Source organism: Castor canadensis, chromosome 8 (genome assembly GCF_047511655.1).
Source record: "Castor canadensis chromosome 8, mCasCan1.hap1v2, whole genome shotgun sequence".
Classification (NCBI taxonomy): Eukaryota; Metazoa; Chordata; class Mammalia; order Rodentia; family Castoridae; genus Castor; species Castor canadensis.
In genome coordinates this window covers 120,209,162-120,230,093 of record NC_133393.1, presented here as the reverse complement: position 1 = coordinate 120,230,093, position 20,932 = coordinate 120,209,162, and the positions used below count along the sequence as shown (strand labels likewise).

General features: G+C 35.6%; 1 protein-coding gene across 1 annotated transcript in view; it reads right to left on the bottom strand.

Moving 5' to 3' along the window:
- The window catches only part of Acss3 (acyl-CoA synthetase short chain family member 3), a 153,096-nt gene that overhangs the window by 5,187 nt on the left and 126,977 nt on the right, over nucleotides 1-20,932 (bottom strand). Inside the window, exons 11-13 of the mRNA XM_020173069.2 lie at nucleotides 20,686-20,749; nucleotides 8,964-9,045; nucleotides 6,742-6,864 (exon numbers count right to left, since the gene is read on the bottom strand). Coding sequence (XP_020028658.2) covers nucleotides 6,742-6,864; nucleotides 8,964-9,045; nucleotides 20,686-20,749 — 269 coding nt within the window. The remainder of the gene's footprint in view (nucleotides 1-6,741; nucleotides 6,865-8,963; nucleotides 9,046-20,685; nucleotides 20,750-20,932) is intronic.

The window sequence follows — 20,932 nt, the reverse complement described above, 5'->3', positions numbered from 1 at the left end:
AGTGTACATATGTATGCAAATGCAAAAATGATACCTGTTGAAACTATCCAGGAATGGGGGAGAGGAGAATAAAGGAGAGCAGTGGAGGGAGTGAATTCAAGTATGATATATTTGATACATTGTAAGTAAGAGCTTTTGCAAATGCCACAATATACCCACACACAGCACAACAATAAAAACTTATTAAAAACAGTGAACAAAATAGTTAACTTCTCTGGAAGACAAACAGTGACACATTGTTCAAAACAACCTTCAAGAGGGGAAATTGTATGTGAACATGATCCTTGGCTAGACACGCAGCATTTTGACACCAAATTTTCAAGTTCCCCAGGATATTAGTGGAATTATTTAATAACAAAAACTTAAGCTACAAGTAAAAGAAAGAAATCATGGAGTTCATCTTGCCTCCTGTAGATACATGTGCAATATGAAACTCTGCCTATTGGAACGAAAAAGAACTGAGCCAGAAGGATCCTCTTGGCTCCTGCTAATTTAGTCTCACATATCCTGAACTAGCAGATATCAGACCCAATTTTCTTAAGAACTCCTTGAACTTCCACCAAAGTATCCCATGTGTCTAGCTGTTGCTAGGATTTCAAAGATTAATCAACTGCTAAAATAGATCTTATTGCTCAATAGTTATAGAAGGCCCTCAGTTATATTGGGATCTGCACAAATAATGTCCTTTTAAAATTTATGAAAGCTATTCTAGGACTCTATTTTCTTGTGAAAAGATGGAAAAGAACAAGAACTTCCTGAAATATTTTTGTCAGTAATTTTAATAGAATATATGCTTGATTTAGTGTTAGATAGGGTAATACACTCATAAACTTTTTCCTTAGGGAAACTAGAAAAGCATGGGTATTTTCACCATACATAAAAGCAAAAATCAATTACAATTTTTCCTACAAATAAAATTTTTAAAGAATTAAGACACTTGCATACTATTTCAAAAAGATTAAAAGGAATTTAGTATCTGCCACTGAGGATCTTTGAAACTAATTAGTAAGGTTTATATACTTTAATAAGAGCTGGTTTTACCATCAATATAAACATTCAAAGTGCAATTTAAATACCAATTTTTTGAGGAGCTGGGGAAAAGCCAATAAGGATGTCAACTCTATAAAAAATTCCAATTGTAAAGACAAAAAATCTGATATAAACTGAAATGATTAAATTCCTTATTAAGCATAACTATGCAATAAAGAATTAATACTTTAATTTATATAAAAAATGTTAACATTAAGAGTTAAAGCCCAAGAAATCTCCTTCTATGTGCTGGAAATACTCCAAGACACAGTGACATAATTTCTGTTGGATGCCAATAATTCTGGGATATTTTTTCTATTTTTTCACTTTAACTGCCTATCTTCTTCCTATCTTCACTCTGCTATTACATACACTGGGAAGGATATCTGTAGAAATATAAAAGTGCAGTAATATATATTTGAATAGCTTGACAGTTTTCATTCTAAAAATAAGAAGAGAAAACGAAGGATTTGAAGTGATAACAAGAGTTGTGCAAATGTAATCTTTATATTTTGATTAGTTGAGTCTGCCAGAAGTACATGTGACTATTGGAGCTAATCTATAGAAGCAAGAAATTAAAAGTTTATGCAACTACCTATTTCCAACACCTACCTATTTCCAACACACCAAAATACACGAAGCATAAATTTCTATTTCAGGTTATCACAAAAATACAGAGTCATTTAAAAACAAGATAATATAGTAGCACACAAAAATCACGTGTTCTAAAACTAATTTTATGACTTTTTTCTTCTTACAGAAGAAAAATCACTGACATGAAAGGAAGGGACGGAGGGATAGGAAGGAAGGAAGGAAGGGAGGGAGGGAGGGAAGAAGGAAGGAAGGAAGGAAGGAGGGAAGAAGGAAGGAAGGAAGGAAGGCAAGAAGGAAGGAAGGAAGGAAGGAAGAAAAGCCAACATAACAAAGCCTTAAGCTGTTAAGTTTGACCTGAAGATAAGTATGACCTTTAGAGAAGGTAACTATTAATGAGAGAAGAGGAACTTAATCTTATAGTCTGCTTACCCTAATCCACTAAATTGTGAATCATACTACTTTAAACTTTTTCTTTCATTATATTGCTGCTTGCTTTCACACGATTTAAAAACTATTCTGGGATTCAGTTCTAGAAAAGATGGATTAACTAGCTCCATCTCTCTCTCCCATTAGTTACAATGAAAAAATGCTGCGCTAAAATCCATATCAGAAAGTTCTATCATAAAGCTACCTGTACTAGCCAGAGGACCTGGTGGTGAGTTCTGCTTTTTTGTTTGTTTGTTTGCTGCTTATTTTTGGGAGTTGGGGATTGTGCTACTGTTGCTTTTTGTTTGTCTGTTCATTTGCCTATTTATTTTGCTTCTGTAGATTCTGGCCTAAGGCTACTGAAACCCAAAATGTGGGACCTCCAATGAAAAAAAAGTCCAAGAGAAGCCCACCATGACTCCCCAGAGGCCAAGGAAAAGGAGCAGGGAAACAGTGAAACTTACCTTTTCCTCCCTACTCCAGTTGAATGCAACTGAAGAAGCAATGTCACCCCTCTCTCCAGCAGTGTCACTGGTGTGAATGTCAGCAAGGAAGCTGAGCCCTTTCTCCTCTCTTTCCTTCCTTATGACTGGGGATCTATCTGCCACCTTATGCAAAGAGAGTCTGGAAAGATTCAGTGCCACTTGCCCTCCCCACTAACAGCTGAACAGTCCCTGAAAGTGGGACCCTGACAGTGGAACTTTGGTGAATTGCCCTAACACCAGGAAGTTCAACCCTGTAGTCTCCCCAGGAACTCTGTGTCCCACAGAGTACTCCAGATACATTGCAGGAATGAACTCTGGTAACAGTGAGGGAAAACAGAACCCTGACTTACTATTACTCACAGGATCTGTAAGGGGGAGTCCTGGATATCAATTGAAGAGAGACTTACAGTTGTGTTGTGTACATAGGGGCTTAAAAGTCACCACTCCACCCTGACCACAAATAAGAAACTAAGACTAAAAAACTCAACAACTTTTTTAGATAAGTTAGAGAGAGTGAGGTCATGAAAAATTGCTGTCCTCCTCCCTCTTCTCAAACTATAGAGACAGATAGAGAGGAACACAGAGAATCACAATTTCCAGTAGCAAAAACCTGCTTTAAGAGCAAGTACTGTGATAAGAAAACCTGAACAGGAATTGATAAATTGTTTGAGGTTCAGTATGGACAAGTCCCAGAGTTAAAAGCTCCAGGAGCCCTCCACACTTCTGTGTTTTTTATCCTGCAGCCCAGGTGAATATCAAAGAGTATCAGTATCTCCTCATACTTTTGGTATGAAGTAATGAAAGTGATCTATTTTGAAATACTTCAGAACATTCTGTCCTTCCTAACAAAGTCTATCTTCAAAAGGAGCTATTTTGCTAGATCCTAAACTACTGAGGTTTTATTAGAGCCTAACTAATCTTGTGAAAAAGAAATAACCCAACTCAAGGCCTCTGGAGCCATCCTATACTACCCAAGTGAAACAAACACTAGAGAGGTTCATAGTCCAGGGTCACAGACTCACCAAAAGACTGAGACCTAACCACAGGACTGTAGAACTCTTCTCACCTCAGCCTTGCCACCATGTTACTTAAGCCCAACTTACTGCAATATTTTTACCCAGAGCATCCCATTCCACAAAAAATTACAAGACAAAAACACAGTTTGAAGAGACTGAACAAACATCAGAACCAGGTGAGCATGAAAGTACTGTTGCAATTATTAGACCAGGAATGTCAAAAGGCTACGATATATATGCCAAGCACTTAGGAAAGTCACAGGAGTGGGGCTGCCCAAGCACGTTGAAGTTCACATCACATTACTTGGTACACTACATGCAGTCTTGGAGACATAGGATTGTGTACTTGTCCTGCTGGGTTTTGATCTTGCTTTGGTTTGATCTCTATTATTTTCCTGTTTCTCCCTTTTGGAATGGGAATGTTTGCATAGTGACATTGTGTTCTTGAAAGTCTGTAATTTTTTTGGGGGGTGGTTGAAGTACTAGGAGTTTAATTTAGGTCCTCATACTTGCTAGGTAAGTGCTCTACCACTTGAGCCACACCGTAAGCCCTTTTTGCTTTTACTTATTTTTCAGATAGGGCCTTGTGTTTTTGGCCTCTTTCCCATGCCTCTCACATAGCCAGAATTACAGAAGCATGCCTCCACATCTGGTTTATTGCTTGAGATAGGGAGTCTCACTAATTTTTTGCCACAGTGGCTTCAAAATGCAATCTGCTAACTGAGATTGTAAGTATGATCCACTGTGCCTAGTCTGACTTTTCTAAAAATTTCCTTAAAAGGTCAGCAAAGCTGAGTTTGCTTTGAGTTTCAGAGATTTCAGACTTGGCCTTTTGAGTAAGGCTAGAATTATAAAAACTTTGGGGCCTCTTAAATATGGACTGAAAGCATTTTATTTTATTTTTTCAAATCAATTAAACTTAATTTCAGGAAGCATAAAGTTACTTTCATATTTTGTCTACAACTGTAGTAAATACGTTTCTTGGCATAAAGACATAGTCTTTGGGAAATAAAACTGAATGCATTTTACACTGCAGGGTGGACATGAGCCTTTAGCGGTCAAGGTCAAAGGGATATTATTTGGATTTGAAATGTCCCTCAAAGGCCCATGTGTTAAAGGCTCAGTCAGTTCTCCAGTGGTAGGGCCTTCTAGAGCTAAGACCTAGGGAAAAGTCATAGGTCATCAGGGGTGTGCCCATGAAAGGGATTGTGGGATGGATGCCAGTCTTTTCCTCTTCCTCTTTTCCTTTGCCCTCAGGCTGCCATGACAGAGCCCAGGCTCCACCATGTGCTTCTAACTGTAACAAGCTGCCTCAACAACAGACATGAGGGAACTGGGTCAACCAATCATGGATTGGAACCTTGCAACTGTGAGCCAAATAAAACTTGTCCCATCTTAAATTAGGTATTTTATTATAGTAATAGAAAGCTGACAACAGGGGCTTTTGGAAAAAGTAGAAAACACTCAAGAATTGTTAAAAATGTAAGCTATGCAGAGACATAAATTCAAAAAAATAAATCAAAAGGAAGTTCTAATAAAAAAATTCATGGTAACAGACATGAAGAATGCATTTGATGACTTCATTAATAGGATGGATATGGCTGAAGAAAGAATCTCTGCTACTGAATATATCATTAGAAGTCCCCTAAACTGAAAAGAAAAATAAAAAAGACAAAGTACCCAGGATCTGTGGGACTACCATAAAAGATGTTACATGGTAGGAATACCAGGAGAAGAGAGAAAGGAACAGAAGCAACAGTTGAAGAAATAACTGAGAATTTTCCCTAAAATTAATGTCAGATATAAAAATACCAATCCATCCAGGAATCTCAAAAACACCAATTAAAATAAATATTTTTTTAAAAAACCCTCTACATATAGACCTATCATGTTCAAACTTCAGAAAAATAAAGAAAATATTCTTTAAAACATATTTTACCTATATAGGATGAAACATAAGAACTTTTCAACAATCATGTAGGAAAGAAAAGAGTGCAATAAAATTTTTAAATTTTTGAGAGGGAAAAACACCCTATTAATCTAGAATTCTGTACCTGTGAAAGTTTCTTTGAGAAATAGAGGACCTTCTCTAGCAAACAAACATGGAGGTAATTTTTGCCAGTAGGCCTGCCTTGTAAGAAAGTTTCAGAGACAAATAAATAATAAGGATAAGAAACATGGATCAATAGCAAGAAAAAAATTAAAAAGAATCAGAAGTTAATAACTGAGTAGGATATAGTGGTCTTGGGTTGTTGTAATTGTATATTGCAAACTCTAGGGCCAGAATTTAAAAAAAACATAATTGATATATAAGGAAAGAAGAGATAATGAAATCATATGAAATGCCCAATTAAAACCACAAAGCACAAAAAAGGAAGATAAAAATAGAAATGAAGAACAAGGGCAGCAAATAGAAACAAATATGGTAGATATTAATCCAATCAGCATTACAGTCACTTAAGGTCAGTGGTCTGAGAATACCAATTACAAGAGAGACAGAGTGGACTGTAAAACAAGACTTGATTATTTGTTGTCTAAAAGCATAGGAAGAGAGAAGAATTATTGTGACCAAGAGTTACATTTTGAGAGAGTTCTTTGGCAATGTTGAAATTGTTCTATATCCTGTCTGTGGTGATATTTATAAGAATTTATACAAATATAATAACTCATAGTTTTGCCATAATGAAGTGAATTCTACCCTTGTAGATTAAAATTATTTCAATTATTCTACATTGAAAAATTTAGAATAATTTTAAGAAACCTCCTTTGGGACTTTATCAGGATTTCAGAGTATAATAAAGTATTATTATACTTTATAATAAAGATTTAAGTATTAAACCATATTACTTAAAGACTATATGCAAACTTGCTTATCAAGCAGCAACAAACCAAGAAACTAGAAGCAATCAAGTAGCAAACAGTGATGAGAAATGTGTATAAGCAATTCCATAAAGGACAAATATCTGTAAGTGCTTAAAAAGCCTCACGAACACCTAGGCAGGGAGAGAGTGTGTGTGGAGAATATGAAAATCTGCTTAAGTGAGGTGAGGGATACAGGAGTAAACTCCTGTGCTACAAACGACGGGTTTGGTTTTTCCAGGTAGAATGATTTAGCCTTAATAGTTCTTTGGCATTATTTCAGCATTATTTCTAGACACTGCTTGGAACACAGTAACATTATTAATCAATACCTCTTCAATGGCACCTGCAGAAATCCTGTGACCTGCAACATTTATTACATCATCAACTCGAGACATGACATATAAATAGCCTTCTTCATCCATGTAACCAGCATCCATGGTGTCATAGTATCCCTGAAAATAAGAAAAAAAATGCTAAATTAGCATGAAGGGTTAGGTCATATAATCATTTTTTTTAACTTAGTAAAATATAAAATGGGACAAAAATGGATTTGCTGTGTGCATTTGCATAACTAGATTATAAAATTAAATTACTTTTGGCTTTGAAACTTTATTAGAATCTCTTTGCTCCTCTAACAGCCAGGGATAAGTTAAAATGTTCTTATATATGTTCAAGTTGAGAGTTTGAACTTATGGAGGTAAAGTTTATGAACCCAATTACTTTTTTTTAATGGAGAAGTAATGGCTCAATATTTCCAATATGCTTTGGTATTACAAAGTAATTCTTTGATAAAGTTCTTCCCTAATTATATTAATTTTTGAAAGCTTCAAAGCTCCCTACGAAAAATTACAAAATAGATCACTAGTTTATTAGCATGAATTAGGACTGAACTCAAGCCTCAATGAAATGCAATAGTAAGTATGAAATTTAATTTTAATCAACTCAGAATAGTACATCTCTGCTGTTCCAGAAATCACAACAGAATGAAGAATCAAGAATAAGAAGTAGATAGAAAATATATGACTCTCTCTAGTGCTTCAGAGTTATTTTGATACCCGTGTTCATGAGCAAGTCACTATTTGTATTGCTTAACCTTTCAGGGACCCAATATGCACACTTGTTTGAAGCACTAGTGAACCCTGTGTTCTAAGACTCCCATGAAGCCTGAACAAATGGAGTATATGCAATAAAGGAGACCCTGACACTAATGAGCTTTTGAAAATTGTGGCTTTTACTGCAATTACTGCTGTTATTACTGTTAGAGCGGCCACCAAGAATAGCAGTTACAAGTATGAACTCAAGTCAGATGATTTTGGTTCAAATCTCAAGCTGTTTGTGCCCTCTGAGTAAGTTAATCAACCCTCCATACAGTTATTAAGCCCTCAGATGAGAAGGTTGGGGTAGCAAGGCAGATTTTAGACTCACTTCATGTAGTTTATTATGTATTGGGGTTTTGAGGCAGCTTTCATGTTAAAGGTAACTATGTGAAAACCACATGCACATATTATTTGCTATTGTCAGGTTATAATGAATCACAAGATGATTTAACTGTGGCCCATTAGATAGATAGATTGGGCTGACTGCAGTCAACTAGACTGACAAATCTTCCTGCCACAGTCTATCAAGGGAATTTTTAATCTTGGCTATTGAGGTCATTCAACTCTGAGATCTCTTTCTAAAGCAAGGTATTTTAATTCTTGTCACACATTTAGTTGATTAGGTTATCGGTCTTTCACTGGCAAATAATAAAGATAGAATACTAAATACTTTGACTCACTGTTTTTCGTGAAATTCCAATTATTCATTTTTTTCACCTCTTTCATAATGAGGACAAGGTGTGACTCTCAGGGAAAAGGAGAAGAAAAAGAATGGAAGACAGATGGTAGGGGGACTCTATCATGTGTTCTCAATGACGAGCTGCTATGAACACAAGCCACATCACCTCATATAGGGCAACGTGTGACAAAATGGGAAACAGGAAAATGATCTTTGTTATCTGGGCCACTGGGATGATATGTCGGATACTGTCTGCATCCAGAATCTATATCTTTAAAGTAGAATTTTAAAATAAAAAGCTCAGGGAACATACAGAAAAGAATGTAAAAAATAAATAAAGAGATGGAAAAGCACACCTGCTAGAGAAGCCAAAAGATTTTCTCATGCAATAGGTGTGCAGGAGACGAAGGGGTCTAATGACATTAGATAATTCTGATTAGTTGCTCTCAGTTGGTACAGAGGAATCCAGTGGAGGAAATTATATGGAAAGTCAGAAAAGATTTTGAGCTGACAAAAAAGTTCCTGATTTTGAGAGCTTGGAAAAATTGCTAAGAGAAACAGAAATGTCTGTGACCAGAGACTGATAACATTTATAAAAACAATGCATTTAGAAATTGTGATGTAGTCATTCTTATCCCTCAGCACTGGAAACTGGTCCAGATAACCTTTAAAAGTTGCTTTGATCCACGATTCTGAAGAAAGTTGTTCAATGTATTAGGAAAAAATATAGAGAAGTACATAAGAAGATTAAAAAAAAGTCTATTAAAGTTCTTACAGGAAATTTTTCAAAGTATAAATGCTTGAATGCTTCCTGATTCTTCCAGAGTCCAGAAAAAGTCCCAGGTGGTAATGGCAACCTTTTACAAAAACAGAGCAGTTAAAATGACTATGAAAGTGATTAAAAAGATGGATTGATTTAGAGCCATTATTTTTTCAGTGTGATGAGTATTTCCAACTCAGATTCCTCAGTGATATGCAACCCCTTCATCCACTTGACAGATTACGTCTAAGTGAGGCCTAAGTATTGGACCATGTCATAGAAGTTATTGAGGAATGACTGTAGTTTCTGGAAAGTACAAAAAGACACACACATTTAGCATTCATTTACATAATAACAATACTTGCTATTTTATTAAGCATAACATCTGCAAAAATGAACAAAAATGCATCACTAAATTGCTTTTAAGAGAAACACTCTCATTGTAAGAAAATAAATCCATTTTCTTTAAGTACCAAGATATCAACTGTTACCATTGCCTGTGTGTGTAACTGAATGCTTGCAATTATCTTATGTTCATAATCAATGTGCCTCCTTCTTCTGGAAATTCCTTTTCACTGCTCATTCTTCTTCTTTTTTTTTTCCTTTTTAATTTGGTAGTACTGGAATTTGAACTCAGAGCCTCACACTAGTACCATACAATTTTTGCCACACCTCCAGCCCTTTATTCTTTATTTTTTAGCTAGGTTCTTGAACTTTTTTTTCCTGGGCCAGCCTCAGACCTCCATGCTGTTACCTCCACCTCCTGCCTGCTGGAATTTTAGGCATACCATATCCAACTCCGAGTGTCTTTTCTTTTCCACCCAATTTTTTCATGTATTCCCTTCTTTCCTCAACAGTATGAAATTTGTTATATACATACCAGTGGCTTAAATCTCAATCTGTCTTTCTATCACATATCCTTCACCTATGTTTATTTAAATAAAAGAATAAATTCTCACCTTGATTCTCTATAGGAAGTGTCTGCTAGCAAAGATAATCACTCAAATTGTTTTCTGGACACAGAAAACCTTTAGACACTTAGAGGTTAGGTGTTTTGGTTTGGTTTGGTTTGTTGAGACAGGGTCTTGCTATGTAGCCAGAGCTGGCCTCCAACTCATGATCCTTCTGCCTTAGCCTCCTGAAGACTGAGATTGCAGTCATGCAATACCACATCTATAACTCGTGGTTTGGACATTTATATACAATAAAACTTGAGGACCTTCAAAAATCCTCCCATATTTATACAAAATAAATACTACTAAGTAGAGTGGTGACTTCACAGTTTTGATGCTGAGAAAATTAATAGCCAAGTAGAAATGGCTGTGTCCTACTCTCCACATGAAGAAACATCACCACAAATAAGTGTTTTCAGTACTGAGGGGACAAGAGGGGAAACAGGTGCTCAGATCGCTGTCTCAATATCAGCCCTCCATGGCACTGCATTTTGTTCTCACATCTGTCAGCCAGAACATGCTGTTACAAGGAAGAACAGCTGCCTGTGCCTCCCTGGATGGCCCAAGCTGATAATGCCTTTCCCACCACGTTCAGCCTCCCAGTAGTTACCCTGGGGAGGCTGCTCCCTCCCAGAGGTCCACTTGCCTCATTTGTGTTTTAGGACAGAGTAAATATGCAACATTGGCACCTCATGGAATTACATAAGATGAATTTGAAACACTTTGTAATTTCTACAAACAGGACAACTACAAGAAGAAGCTACAGAAATGCTGGTTTGTTGTTGCTATTCTCATTGTTCATCATTAAATACGTTTGAAGCAAACAGGCTAAAGTTGATAATTCCTCCAGGTTCTTTTACTGGCATGATAATCCTTCTCATTCACCATGTCAGTAATTTTGTTTCAACAGTTCATTTCAAATCACCTTGCTGATATTTTGTTTTCAGAGAAGAGTGAAATCATTATTAAGCATTGAGATAAAACATATTTGTAGTTTCAGGATCTTAAAGGTAAACAAGTAAAGTGGACACAAAGAAGTGGAAAATCAAAAGTCAGTGAGGGCCAAAATAGACAGCAGTAATGAGAGAAGTAGATTACCTGTAAAACAAATATATTCAACCTCATGGAGGTACACATTAAATACCAGACTATCTTCAGTTTTCCCAGGAAATAGTATACACACACACACACACACACACACACACACACACATAGAGCAGAGAGAAGGAGAGAGAGAGATGAGAGAGGGAGAGAGAGAGAGAGAACCTTTCTGCCTTTCTTGGTGTCATTCTTGAACAGATACATGGAGTTCTACAAAATGTCTTTCTACTGTATTTTAAGAAAAATAAAAAGTAACTGTAATAATAAATGGTGACTGGCATTCATGGTGAAATGAGGAAAACAGAGAGTGGTAGGGACTGCTGACACACAAGAATGTGAATTCCACTATTCAAACATGATGAGAACTATGTATATCAAAGGCCATATTGTTCAAGAAGGATTTCTCTTATTTTTTTTACTCTGAATCAAAGGTTTTGGTTCATAAGCATCCACACACTGCCTTCTCGCAATAAAAATGCTCTCCCTCTCTCTGGTTGGATATCTTAAACCTACAATAAGTAACCATTCAGTATACTCCAGTTTGCAAACAGTTATCAGTGGGACAGTGAAGAAACACAGGATATTTAGCAATATTTAGCCATGTTAAAATTGTCTTGGTTTGTATTGGACCCACTCAACTACTCTTTAACCTTCAAAAGTCCAAAATGGGTTTTGAGAAGTTAAACTTTTGTTGTTGGTCTCAGTTTCCTTTTAGTTCTCTAATACAGGCTTGAAAAGAAAATTGGCAAAGATTAAAGAAGGCATGAAGATCTGAAGTCTTTCCCATAGTATATTAGGTTCTTTGTTACATAAAAACTCCTATCTCTCAAAATCCATCTGTCAACCTTCTAATGTGCTCTAAAATAATTACATATCAGACTTGTTTCATTTACAGAGACCAGATGCCTGTAGGTCCTTCTGGCCCTCTGTCTAAAGTTCTTTTCTCCCAGATATTCACATTGCTGATTTCTGCCTATCATTTAGGCCTTGGCTTAACTATTACCTCTCTAAGAAATTCACTCATTCGACTTTTACTTCGTGTTATTTTCATCATAGCTCAAATCCTTATCTAAAACAGTATCTCCATATTAAATAGCCTACCTTAATGAATGAGCATAAACTAAATTAGTCATTTGGCCTTATCACTAAGCAAAGTCTCAGAAGAGTTTGGGAGCAAGTGAAGTTTCAAAAAAGTACTCAGTATCTGAAAGGTTCGTTATGTGTCAGTCAGGATGTAAGCATGATTAGCAGATTGAATATTTCATAAGAATAAATTCACAAAAAAGCAAGACAATTCTAGAATCTAATACTAGGAGCAAAGCTCCAAGCTACTAAACTATTCTTAAATAGCATAATGATTTATTAGTAATTTACTCACTTTTAGAAATTACATTAAATCTTTTAGAATAGCAAGCTTCAGTTTTCATAGCTTTCAGATTGTTGTTGCCTGTAACAGCCCATTTGGTGCTGGTATTAACTTTTAAAGTAGTAATTTCTTGTCCTATTATTGCAGGTAATGGTTCAGCTGTAACTTAGTATTTTGAGAATTTGCATTAACTCTGAAGTCAACAGTTAAACATTATTAATTGCTCTGGGGCAGGATTATTCTTTATTAATTAATATTGAAATTTGAACTGTTAATTATTCTTTAGGCAAAAACATAAAATATTTATGTTAAGTAAATGTTATGTGATATGAAGATATCTTGTTCTATTTCTAATAACATAATACCATAGATTTGGTAAATTATAAGAAAAGAGACTTACTTTAGCTCACACCTTTGGGTCATAGTCAAAGTGCTAAATCTGGTGGTGGTCTTCTTGCTGGCAGGATCCCAAGGTCACACAGAATATCACATGGCAAGAAACTCACAGGATATCTAGAAAACTGGCTTTTATTGCAGACTCACTGTCAAGATAACTCGTCAACCCATTAATCCACTAATCTATTAATTATCTGAATGGATTAACCCATTCATGAGCCCAGAGTTCTTATCATCTCTTAAAGGTCCCACCTTTTAACATTTAATAATGGGGATTAAATTTCAGTGAGTTTTAGGCCAAAAAGCAATATTCAAACCATAGCAAAGAATGACCTTGGACTTCGATAAAGAAAAAGAAACAAATAAAACATCCTCTGGGTCTTTAACCGTCTCAGTTGAAATATATCAGGCTAGTTGTTTTCCTGTTTTTGTCATTTTTTAAAATGATACCTGCCTACACCACACTACTTTTTTGATTATTCATTCAACCACCTTGTAGTAAGAAGTATTTACTATGGGCTAGGAATGTGTACAATATGGCAACACTGAAACTAAACTAAGATTGTACAACATAGTCCTGGCAGGGGCTCACAGTATTTTGAGTGAGGATTACTAAAGAAGTAAGTATATCTGTGTAATAAATTCTGTAGTGAAGACATGAATGGAGCAGAGAAAAGCAGGGTTCATTCTACTTAATGAGGTCAGGAAAAAAATCCAGGAGAAGACATCTGAACTAATTCCTAAAGAGGGAGTTGAAAAAGTTGCCAAGGTGAAGAAGAAACTCCAGCCAGAAGGAAGTTTTGTGAAGAATAGAATTTTACAGGGAATTGCAAGCAGCTGGACACAGGATCAGCACAAGCATGTAACTGTGAGAAAAAGCACTGCACACAAAGTGCATAAGAGGATACCATGAAGAGCTATTTGGCAACGCACTATTTTGATAGGGGAGCTACAATTCTCTCTTATATAAGGGTTTAATATCCTTGGTCCCTGCCGAGGCCTGTCACAACCTCTTGTCATTATCACAAACTAAAAGTGTCCTCACATTTGATAGCCAGCCTCTAAGATGGTCCCTAGTTATCTAAATTCTTGGTATTCACATCATTGTATAATTTCCTCTCACATCGCACCAAGGTTGGTCTCTGTGACCAAAGGTACAAAGGAGAACTGATAGTTCCTTCTGTGATTGGGTTATAAAAATTATGGGGTCTTCCCTGCTTGCTCTTTCTCTCTCCCTCTCTCCTCTCTTTTTCCTCTCTTTCTTGTTCTTCTCTCTTTCTCTTCTGTACTTCCAGAGGCTCTTGGAAGAAAGGTTTCTATCCCTTAAGAAACCACTTAAGAAGTGGAGCTGCTGGAAATGGTATGTGTGAAAACACCCTGAGAAAATGACTTCATTACTCATTAATCCAACTGAAAATCGGGCTAGAAAGTTAGGTGGGAGATTACAACTGCTAATTGGTGGGACAAATCAGGGGAATGCTTGCTATTTCTTAAGGGGTGTGGGAGTTTTAAAAGTTCAGATGATGTTATTTGAATATCTAAACTGGTGTCTAAAGCAAGAACCCTGGAAAAAGCTATGTTAACTATTGCAAGTATATATATATATGTATATGTATGTATGTATGTATTCATATACATATATAGTACAAGTATATTTATTTGTATATATGCAAGTATATACCCATATATATATAAATAAAGAAAAATGTGAGAAGAGAAGCACTAAGATTCACTCAGAAGTTATGTGTACATGAGAAAGACCAGAACTTACTATTTTTCTTTTGCAGTATTACAAATGAACACTCTTGTCTTTATTAATCTCTCAAGGATTATCCAACATTAAGTACAATACTTCCTTCTGGAATAGTGATGCACTAGGACTCTTTCTCTAATGTTATACATAAAAACACTTTAGTGTAGTTATAATAACATAACAATGCATTAGACTAGCAGAAAGGAGGGAAAAATAAGAAAATACTAAGAAATGTGCTGGTTAATATCTACCCTCATCTTTCAAATTCAGAATCAGATTCTATCATCTAATAGCTTTCCCAACTCTTCCAAAAAGAGTAGCTCTATTAAGAATCCCTATGATGTAAGACATAAATTGAATACATCAGCCTTATTCCTTAGAAAAGGAACCTACAGGGTCCTTGGGCTTTACTTGGGATTTTGTATGAAGTCACTTGTTATCCCTTCCAGCTTGAGAAGGGACTAGCTAAGCCATCATTTCTTTCTCTCTCTGCAGACAAAAGACGGGGTGGTACGAGTTCTTGCGTTGTAACTATTAATGATGCTTAGTTTCTCATGTCTAAAATGAAGATAAAATCTGTCCTTTTGCCTATTTAATAATGTTGTTATAAAGCTAATAATGAATCAAACTAAAACCTGTGAGACTTAGAAGGATGCAGGATTATAATTATGTAACATTCTTGGTTTTTCTCAAAGCATATTCTGATAAAAAAAAAAGATGTCTTTGACTTCTTTCCACGATGGCAGTATGATGACTAAATTGCTCCCCTTGAACCTGTAAAGATGTGAACAAACATCATTAAAGGCCTAGAGTTTATCATTGAAGGCCTAGAGGATGGGAAATTGGCAAGCTGGAAAATGAAAGCCACTTGGGCAATTCTGTACAACTCCCTAGAATCCCGCCACTGCCTGCAGGGCGCAGGTCAGCAGAACACAGCAGGGAATGAAAAAGTTGCTCTTTCAATAGCAACACTGGATCTGGTCAGGAAAATGTATGCCCATCAGAGAGGAAGAGCCAGAGATGTATGGCTTTAATAACAGTCAGCAGTGTGGTAGCCAAGAAAGCAATTGTAGTTAAAATTTTCTTTCATGCTCTGTTCTCTGTTGCCTGGAAATTACTGACTCATAGTTTTATTTCTGCACTTTGGAATTCTGGATGCAATTATAGGAGTACCTTCTAAAATTCATGAACATTTTGTATTCATAGCAACTCAGATACCATAACTTTCCCACTAAATTAACTGCCTGCAGTAGACTTCAAAATCAAAAGAATTTTCTAACACCTATGTGGACATGACGTTTTCTCTTCTCAGAGAAAGATAAATTCCATGAAGGCAAGTAATCAGCAAAGACCTGAAGCTTCAGGACTCTGGTTTATTATCTCCTAGGGCCTACAGTAGGTTAAAAATCACTAAAATGTCTACTTTCTAGTGGTGGGGATCCCTGAAGGGAAAAGAAATGTTTTCCAGAATGCTACAACACTGTAGGTGAGAAAATGTAAGGTGTTGATGAAGAGGTTTTAGAGTTTTCTTTATTTATTTGATCTTTCTATATATCACTATTTCTATATATGAACCTATATGGACGAGTTTTACTGAGAGACGTTAAGATGAAAATATCCTATACATACTCCAAGCAGTCACTGAGATATGTAAAAAAATTCAAATTAATGAGTTAGAGTAGAATGGGTACTGGCCATGCAGATTTAAAAAGGAAGTCCTTTCTCTCCTAGATAAAAGTGAGTTCCTGAACACCTTTCAAGAGCTGTTCTATTAGGGAGAGAAAGAGATATCTCATGGTAACCTTTTTTTCTGATCATTTCTCTCTTAACTTTCTATACAATGATATATACACACATTATTTTCAAATACATAGTTTCACTCTTAATCAAAAGGGGGAAGGAATCAAATTTCACTGCATGTCTTGACAGATCACAACCTCATAATTTATAATGAAATCTCAGAATCCCGAATCTGTACAATAAAATTCTCTGCTTAGAAATATTTACAGAAGTAAAAAATCATTCTGAGTTGGTGACAATCTAAACCATAGAATGCTTTAAGGCAAGAGTTGTATTATTTTCAAACACTTGAAATAACACTAATGGCCATAAGGAAAGGTTATAGTTTATTTGAGAAATTGATGTATTCTATTATCTCTAAACATATGTAGGGCAAAGTCACCCAAAATTAGAATGACAGAACCCATGAAGGGTTTAAAACTGTATTGGTATCAAATGCTACCTCTGGGATCTTAAAAGAGTTGCTTTATGAAATAGATGACTCACTTGTCCTTAAGTTGTATAAAAATGTATTCTATAAGGATGCATTTAAAAAGCTCTCAAAAGCCATGTGCTTTCCCAAGCAAGTTAAGCATCCACCCACAATGGTGTCCTTGTATTTTCTTTAGCAAGTCCTCCCTTGGTTTTCCCTCTAACAGAGGTCAAGTTTCGACCAATTCTATGGGAATATGGATTCTGATTTAGAGAAATATCAATATTATATGTCTAATATTAATGGGGGCATTCAATATTTCATTTTTCATTTTATTGTATATATTGACCCTGAAAACAGTATACAATGCTTACATGTTTACTGATGGCATGAGTAAATTAAAACATTTCTACCTAAAATATGTTTCAACTGCTGGGTTTTTTTATAAAATTTAAGATATTTTATTAAAGATTGGCAATCTTATACCAGACTCTGAATACCAAAAAATAAAATTTCTTTTGATTCCTAAGAGAAATAAATGAGTAAAATTTCTTTTAATACCTTACCTACAATGTTCTTTATTCATAGTAACTCATTCTGGAGAATTCCACTATTTTTTTTCTTTTTCTTTTATTATTCATATGTGCATACAAGGCTTGGTTCATTTCTCCCCCCTGCCCCCACCCCCTCCCTTACCATCCACTCCACCCCCTCCCTCTCCCTACCACCCCCTCAATACCCAGCAGAAACTATTTTGCCCTCATTTCTAATTTTGTTGTAGAGAGAGTATATGCAATAATGGGAAGGGACAAGGATTTTTGCTGGTTGAGATAAAGATAGTTATACAGGGCATTGACTCACATTGATTTCCTGTGTGTGGGTGTTACCTTCTAGGTTAATTCTTTTTGATCTAACCTTTTCTCTAGTACCTGTTCCCCTTTTCCTATTGGCCTCAGTTGCTTTTAAGGTATCTGTTTTAGTTTCTCTGCGTTAAGGGCAACAAATGCTAGCTAATTTTTTAGGTGTCTTACCTATCCTCACCCCTCCCTTGTGTGCTCTCGCTTTTATCATGTGCTCATAGTCTAATCCCCTTGTTGTGTTTGCCCTTGATCTAATGTACACATATGAGGGAGAACATATGATTTTTGGTCTTTGGGCCAGGCTAACCTCACTCAGAATGATGTTCTACAATTCCATCCATTTACCAGCAAATGATAACATTTTGTTCTTCTTCATGGCTGCATAAAATTCCATTCTGTATAAATACCACATTTTCTTAATCCACTCGTCAGTGGTGGGGCATCTTGGCTGTTTCCATAACTTGGCTATTGTGAATAGTGCCACAATAAACATGGGTGTGCAGGTGCCTCTGGAGTAACCTGTGTCACAGTCTTTTGGGTGTATCCCCAAGAGTGGTATTGCTGGATCAAATGGTAGATCAATGTCCAGCTTTTTAAGTAGCCTCCAAATTTTTTTCCAGAGTGGTTATACTAGTCTACATCCCCACCAACAGTGTAAGAGGGTTCCTTTTTCCCCGCATCCTCGCCAACACCTGTTGTTGGTGGTGTTGCTGATGATGGCTATTCTAACAGGGGTGAGGTGGAATCTTAGCGTGGTTTTAATTTGCATTTCCTTTATTGCTAGAGATGGTGAGCATTTTTTCATGTGTTTTTTGGCCATTTGAATTTCTTTTTTTGAGAAAGTTCTGTATAGTTTACTTGCTCATTTCTTTATTGGTTCATTAGTTTTGGGAGAATTTAGTTTTTTAAGTTCCCTATATATTCTGGTTATCAGTCCTTTGTCTGATGTATAGTTGGCAAATATTTTCTCCCACTCTGTGGGTGTTCTCTTCAGTTTAGAGACCATTTCTTTTGATGAACAGAAGCTTTTTAGCTTTATGAGGTCCCATTTACCTATGCTATCTCTTAGTTGCTGTGCTGCTGGGGTTTCATTGAGAAAGTTCTTACCTATACCTACTAACTCCAGAGTATTTCCTACTCTTTCCTGTATCAACTTAAGAGTTTGGGGTCTGATATTAAGATCCTTGATCCATTTTGAGTTAATCTTGGTATAGGGTGATATACGTGGATATAGTTTCAGTTTTTTGCAGACTGCTAACCAGTTTTCCCAGCCGTTTTGGTTGAAGAGGCTGCTATTTCTCCATCGTATATTTTTAGCTCCTTTTTCAAAGACAAGTTGGTTATAATTGTGTGGCTTCATATCTGGGTCCTCTATTCTGTTCCACTGGTCTTCATGTCTGTTTTTGTGCCAGTACCATGCTGTTTTTATTGCTATTGCTTTGTATTATAGTTTGAAGTCAGGTATTGTGATACTTTCTGCATTGTTCTTTTGACTGAGTATTGCCTTGGCTATTTGTGGCCTCTTGTGTTTCCATATAAATTTAACAGTAGATTTTTCAATCTCTTTAATGATTGTCATTGGAATTTTGATGGGAATTGCATTAAACATGTAGATTACTTTGGGGAGTATCGACATTTTTACTATGTTGATTCTACCAATCCATGAGCATGGGAGATCTCTCCACTTTCTATAGTCTTCCTCAATCTCTTTCTTCAGAAGTGTATAGTTTTCCTTGTAGAGGTCTTTCACATCTTTTGTTAGGTTTACACCTAGGTATTTGATTTTTTTTGAGGCTATTGTAAATGGAATTGTTTTCATACATTCTTTTTCTGTTTGCTCATTGTTAGTGTATAGAAATGTTAATGATTTTTCTATGTTGATTTTATATCCTGCTACCTTGCTATAGCTATTGATGATGTCTAGAAGCTTCTGAGTAGAGTTTTTTGGGTCTTTAAGGTATAGGATCATGTCGTCTGCAAGTAGGGATATTTTGACAGTTTCTTTACCTACTTGTATTCCTTTTATTCCTTCTTCTTGCCTAATTGCTCTGGCTAGGAATTCCAGTACTATGTTGAATAGGAGTGGAGATAGTGGGCATCCTTGTCTCGTTTCTGATTTTAGAGGGAATGGTTTCAGTTTTCCTCCGTAAAGTATAATGCTGGCTGTAGGTTTGTCATATATAGCTTTTATAATGTTGAGGAACTTTCCTTCTATTCCTAGGAATTCCACTATTTAAACTGTATCTATAAAGATGTGAAAAATAAAATCAGAAGTCCTACAGCCATCTGTATTAATTACTTAAATGTCTCATACTGTGAGCTCCCAACTTAATCAACTTACAGTTTGACTTCCACTAGCATTAACAGTTTCAAAGTCTGTTCTAATCAAAGTCAATTTAGATATTTTACTATCACTTTTGCCTATCCATTGAAAAATGATGAAATGTTAACCTGTGGTATTTAGTGTGTCAAGAATTTATTGATATGGTACTGCTTAATCCAGTAATTATATATGTAGAAATCCATTCAATACTATCAAATTAACAGAAAAGGAAAAATAACAAAACCAAGAAGTTCAGTAAAGTATTATTTATAATCATAAAGTCCCAAAAGAACTAAAGGCCTAGAATGGAGATTTTAAAAAATTTAGGAGAGTAATAAGTATAAGACTTTTAAGAGAAGATTAAGGAAAAACAATAATACACAAGGCAAACTTAACTGATTCAACAATGTAAGACATTTGTCAAAAAGTGGATCAACGATCACACATTGATTAATGATAGGATATGTCTGAGAGATGTGTCCTTAGTTGATTTTATCATTGTGTGAGCATAATACAGTGCATTTTCATAAACCTAAATTGTATAGGTTAATCATTCAATGTGGCTTCTTGATGTAATGAAGAGACACAAAAATATGAGGCTACTGCCACCATAGAACAGCACACTCTTTAAATTATAGGACTTGCCACAATTCTCAATGACACACAACTCATCCTGCAACTTCCTCACTTGTACTAAAATGCAGTCACTCAACTTTTCCTTCATATACTCATTTTTGTCTTATTAAATAATTGAGATGAAAATTTTTGCTTACTTTACCACAATATTTCCTAAACTTCGAGCCTTCAGTTTTTGCATGTTGTCGTCCAAAATCATAACTATGAAATATAAATAAATAAAAGAGTAAGTAAAATGTATAACTGCCAAGTTTAAACATTTTTCAGTATTTTCACTATACAAATCAGCTAAAATATCTTATAAAAATGTAAAGAATATAAGCCTTTGATTCCTGGCAAGATCATACTTTTTCTTTCAGAATCTCCTTTAAAAAAAACATATTT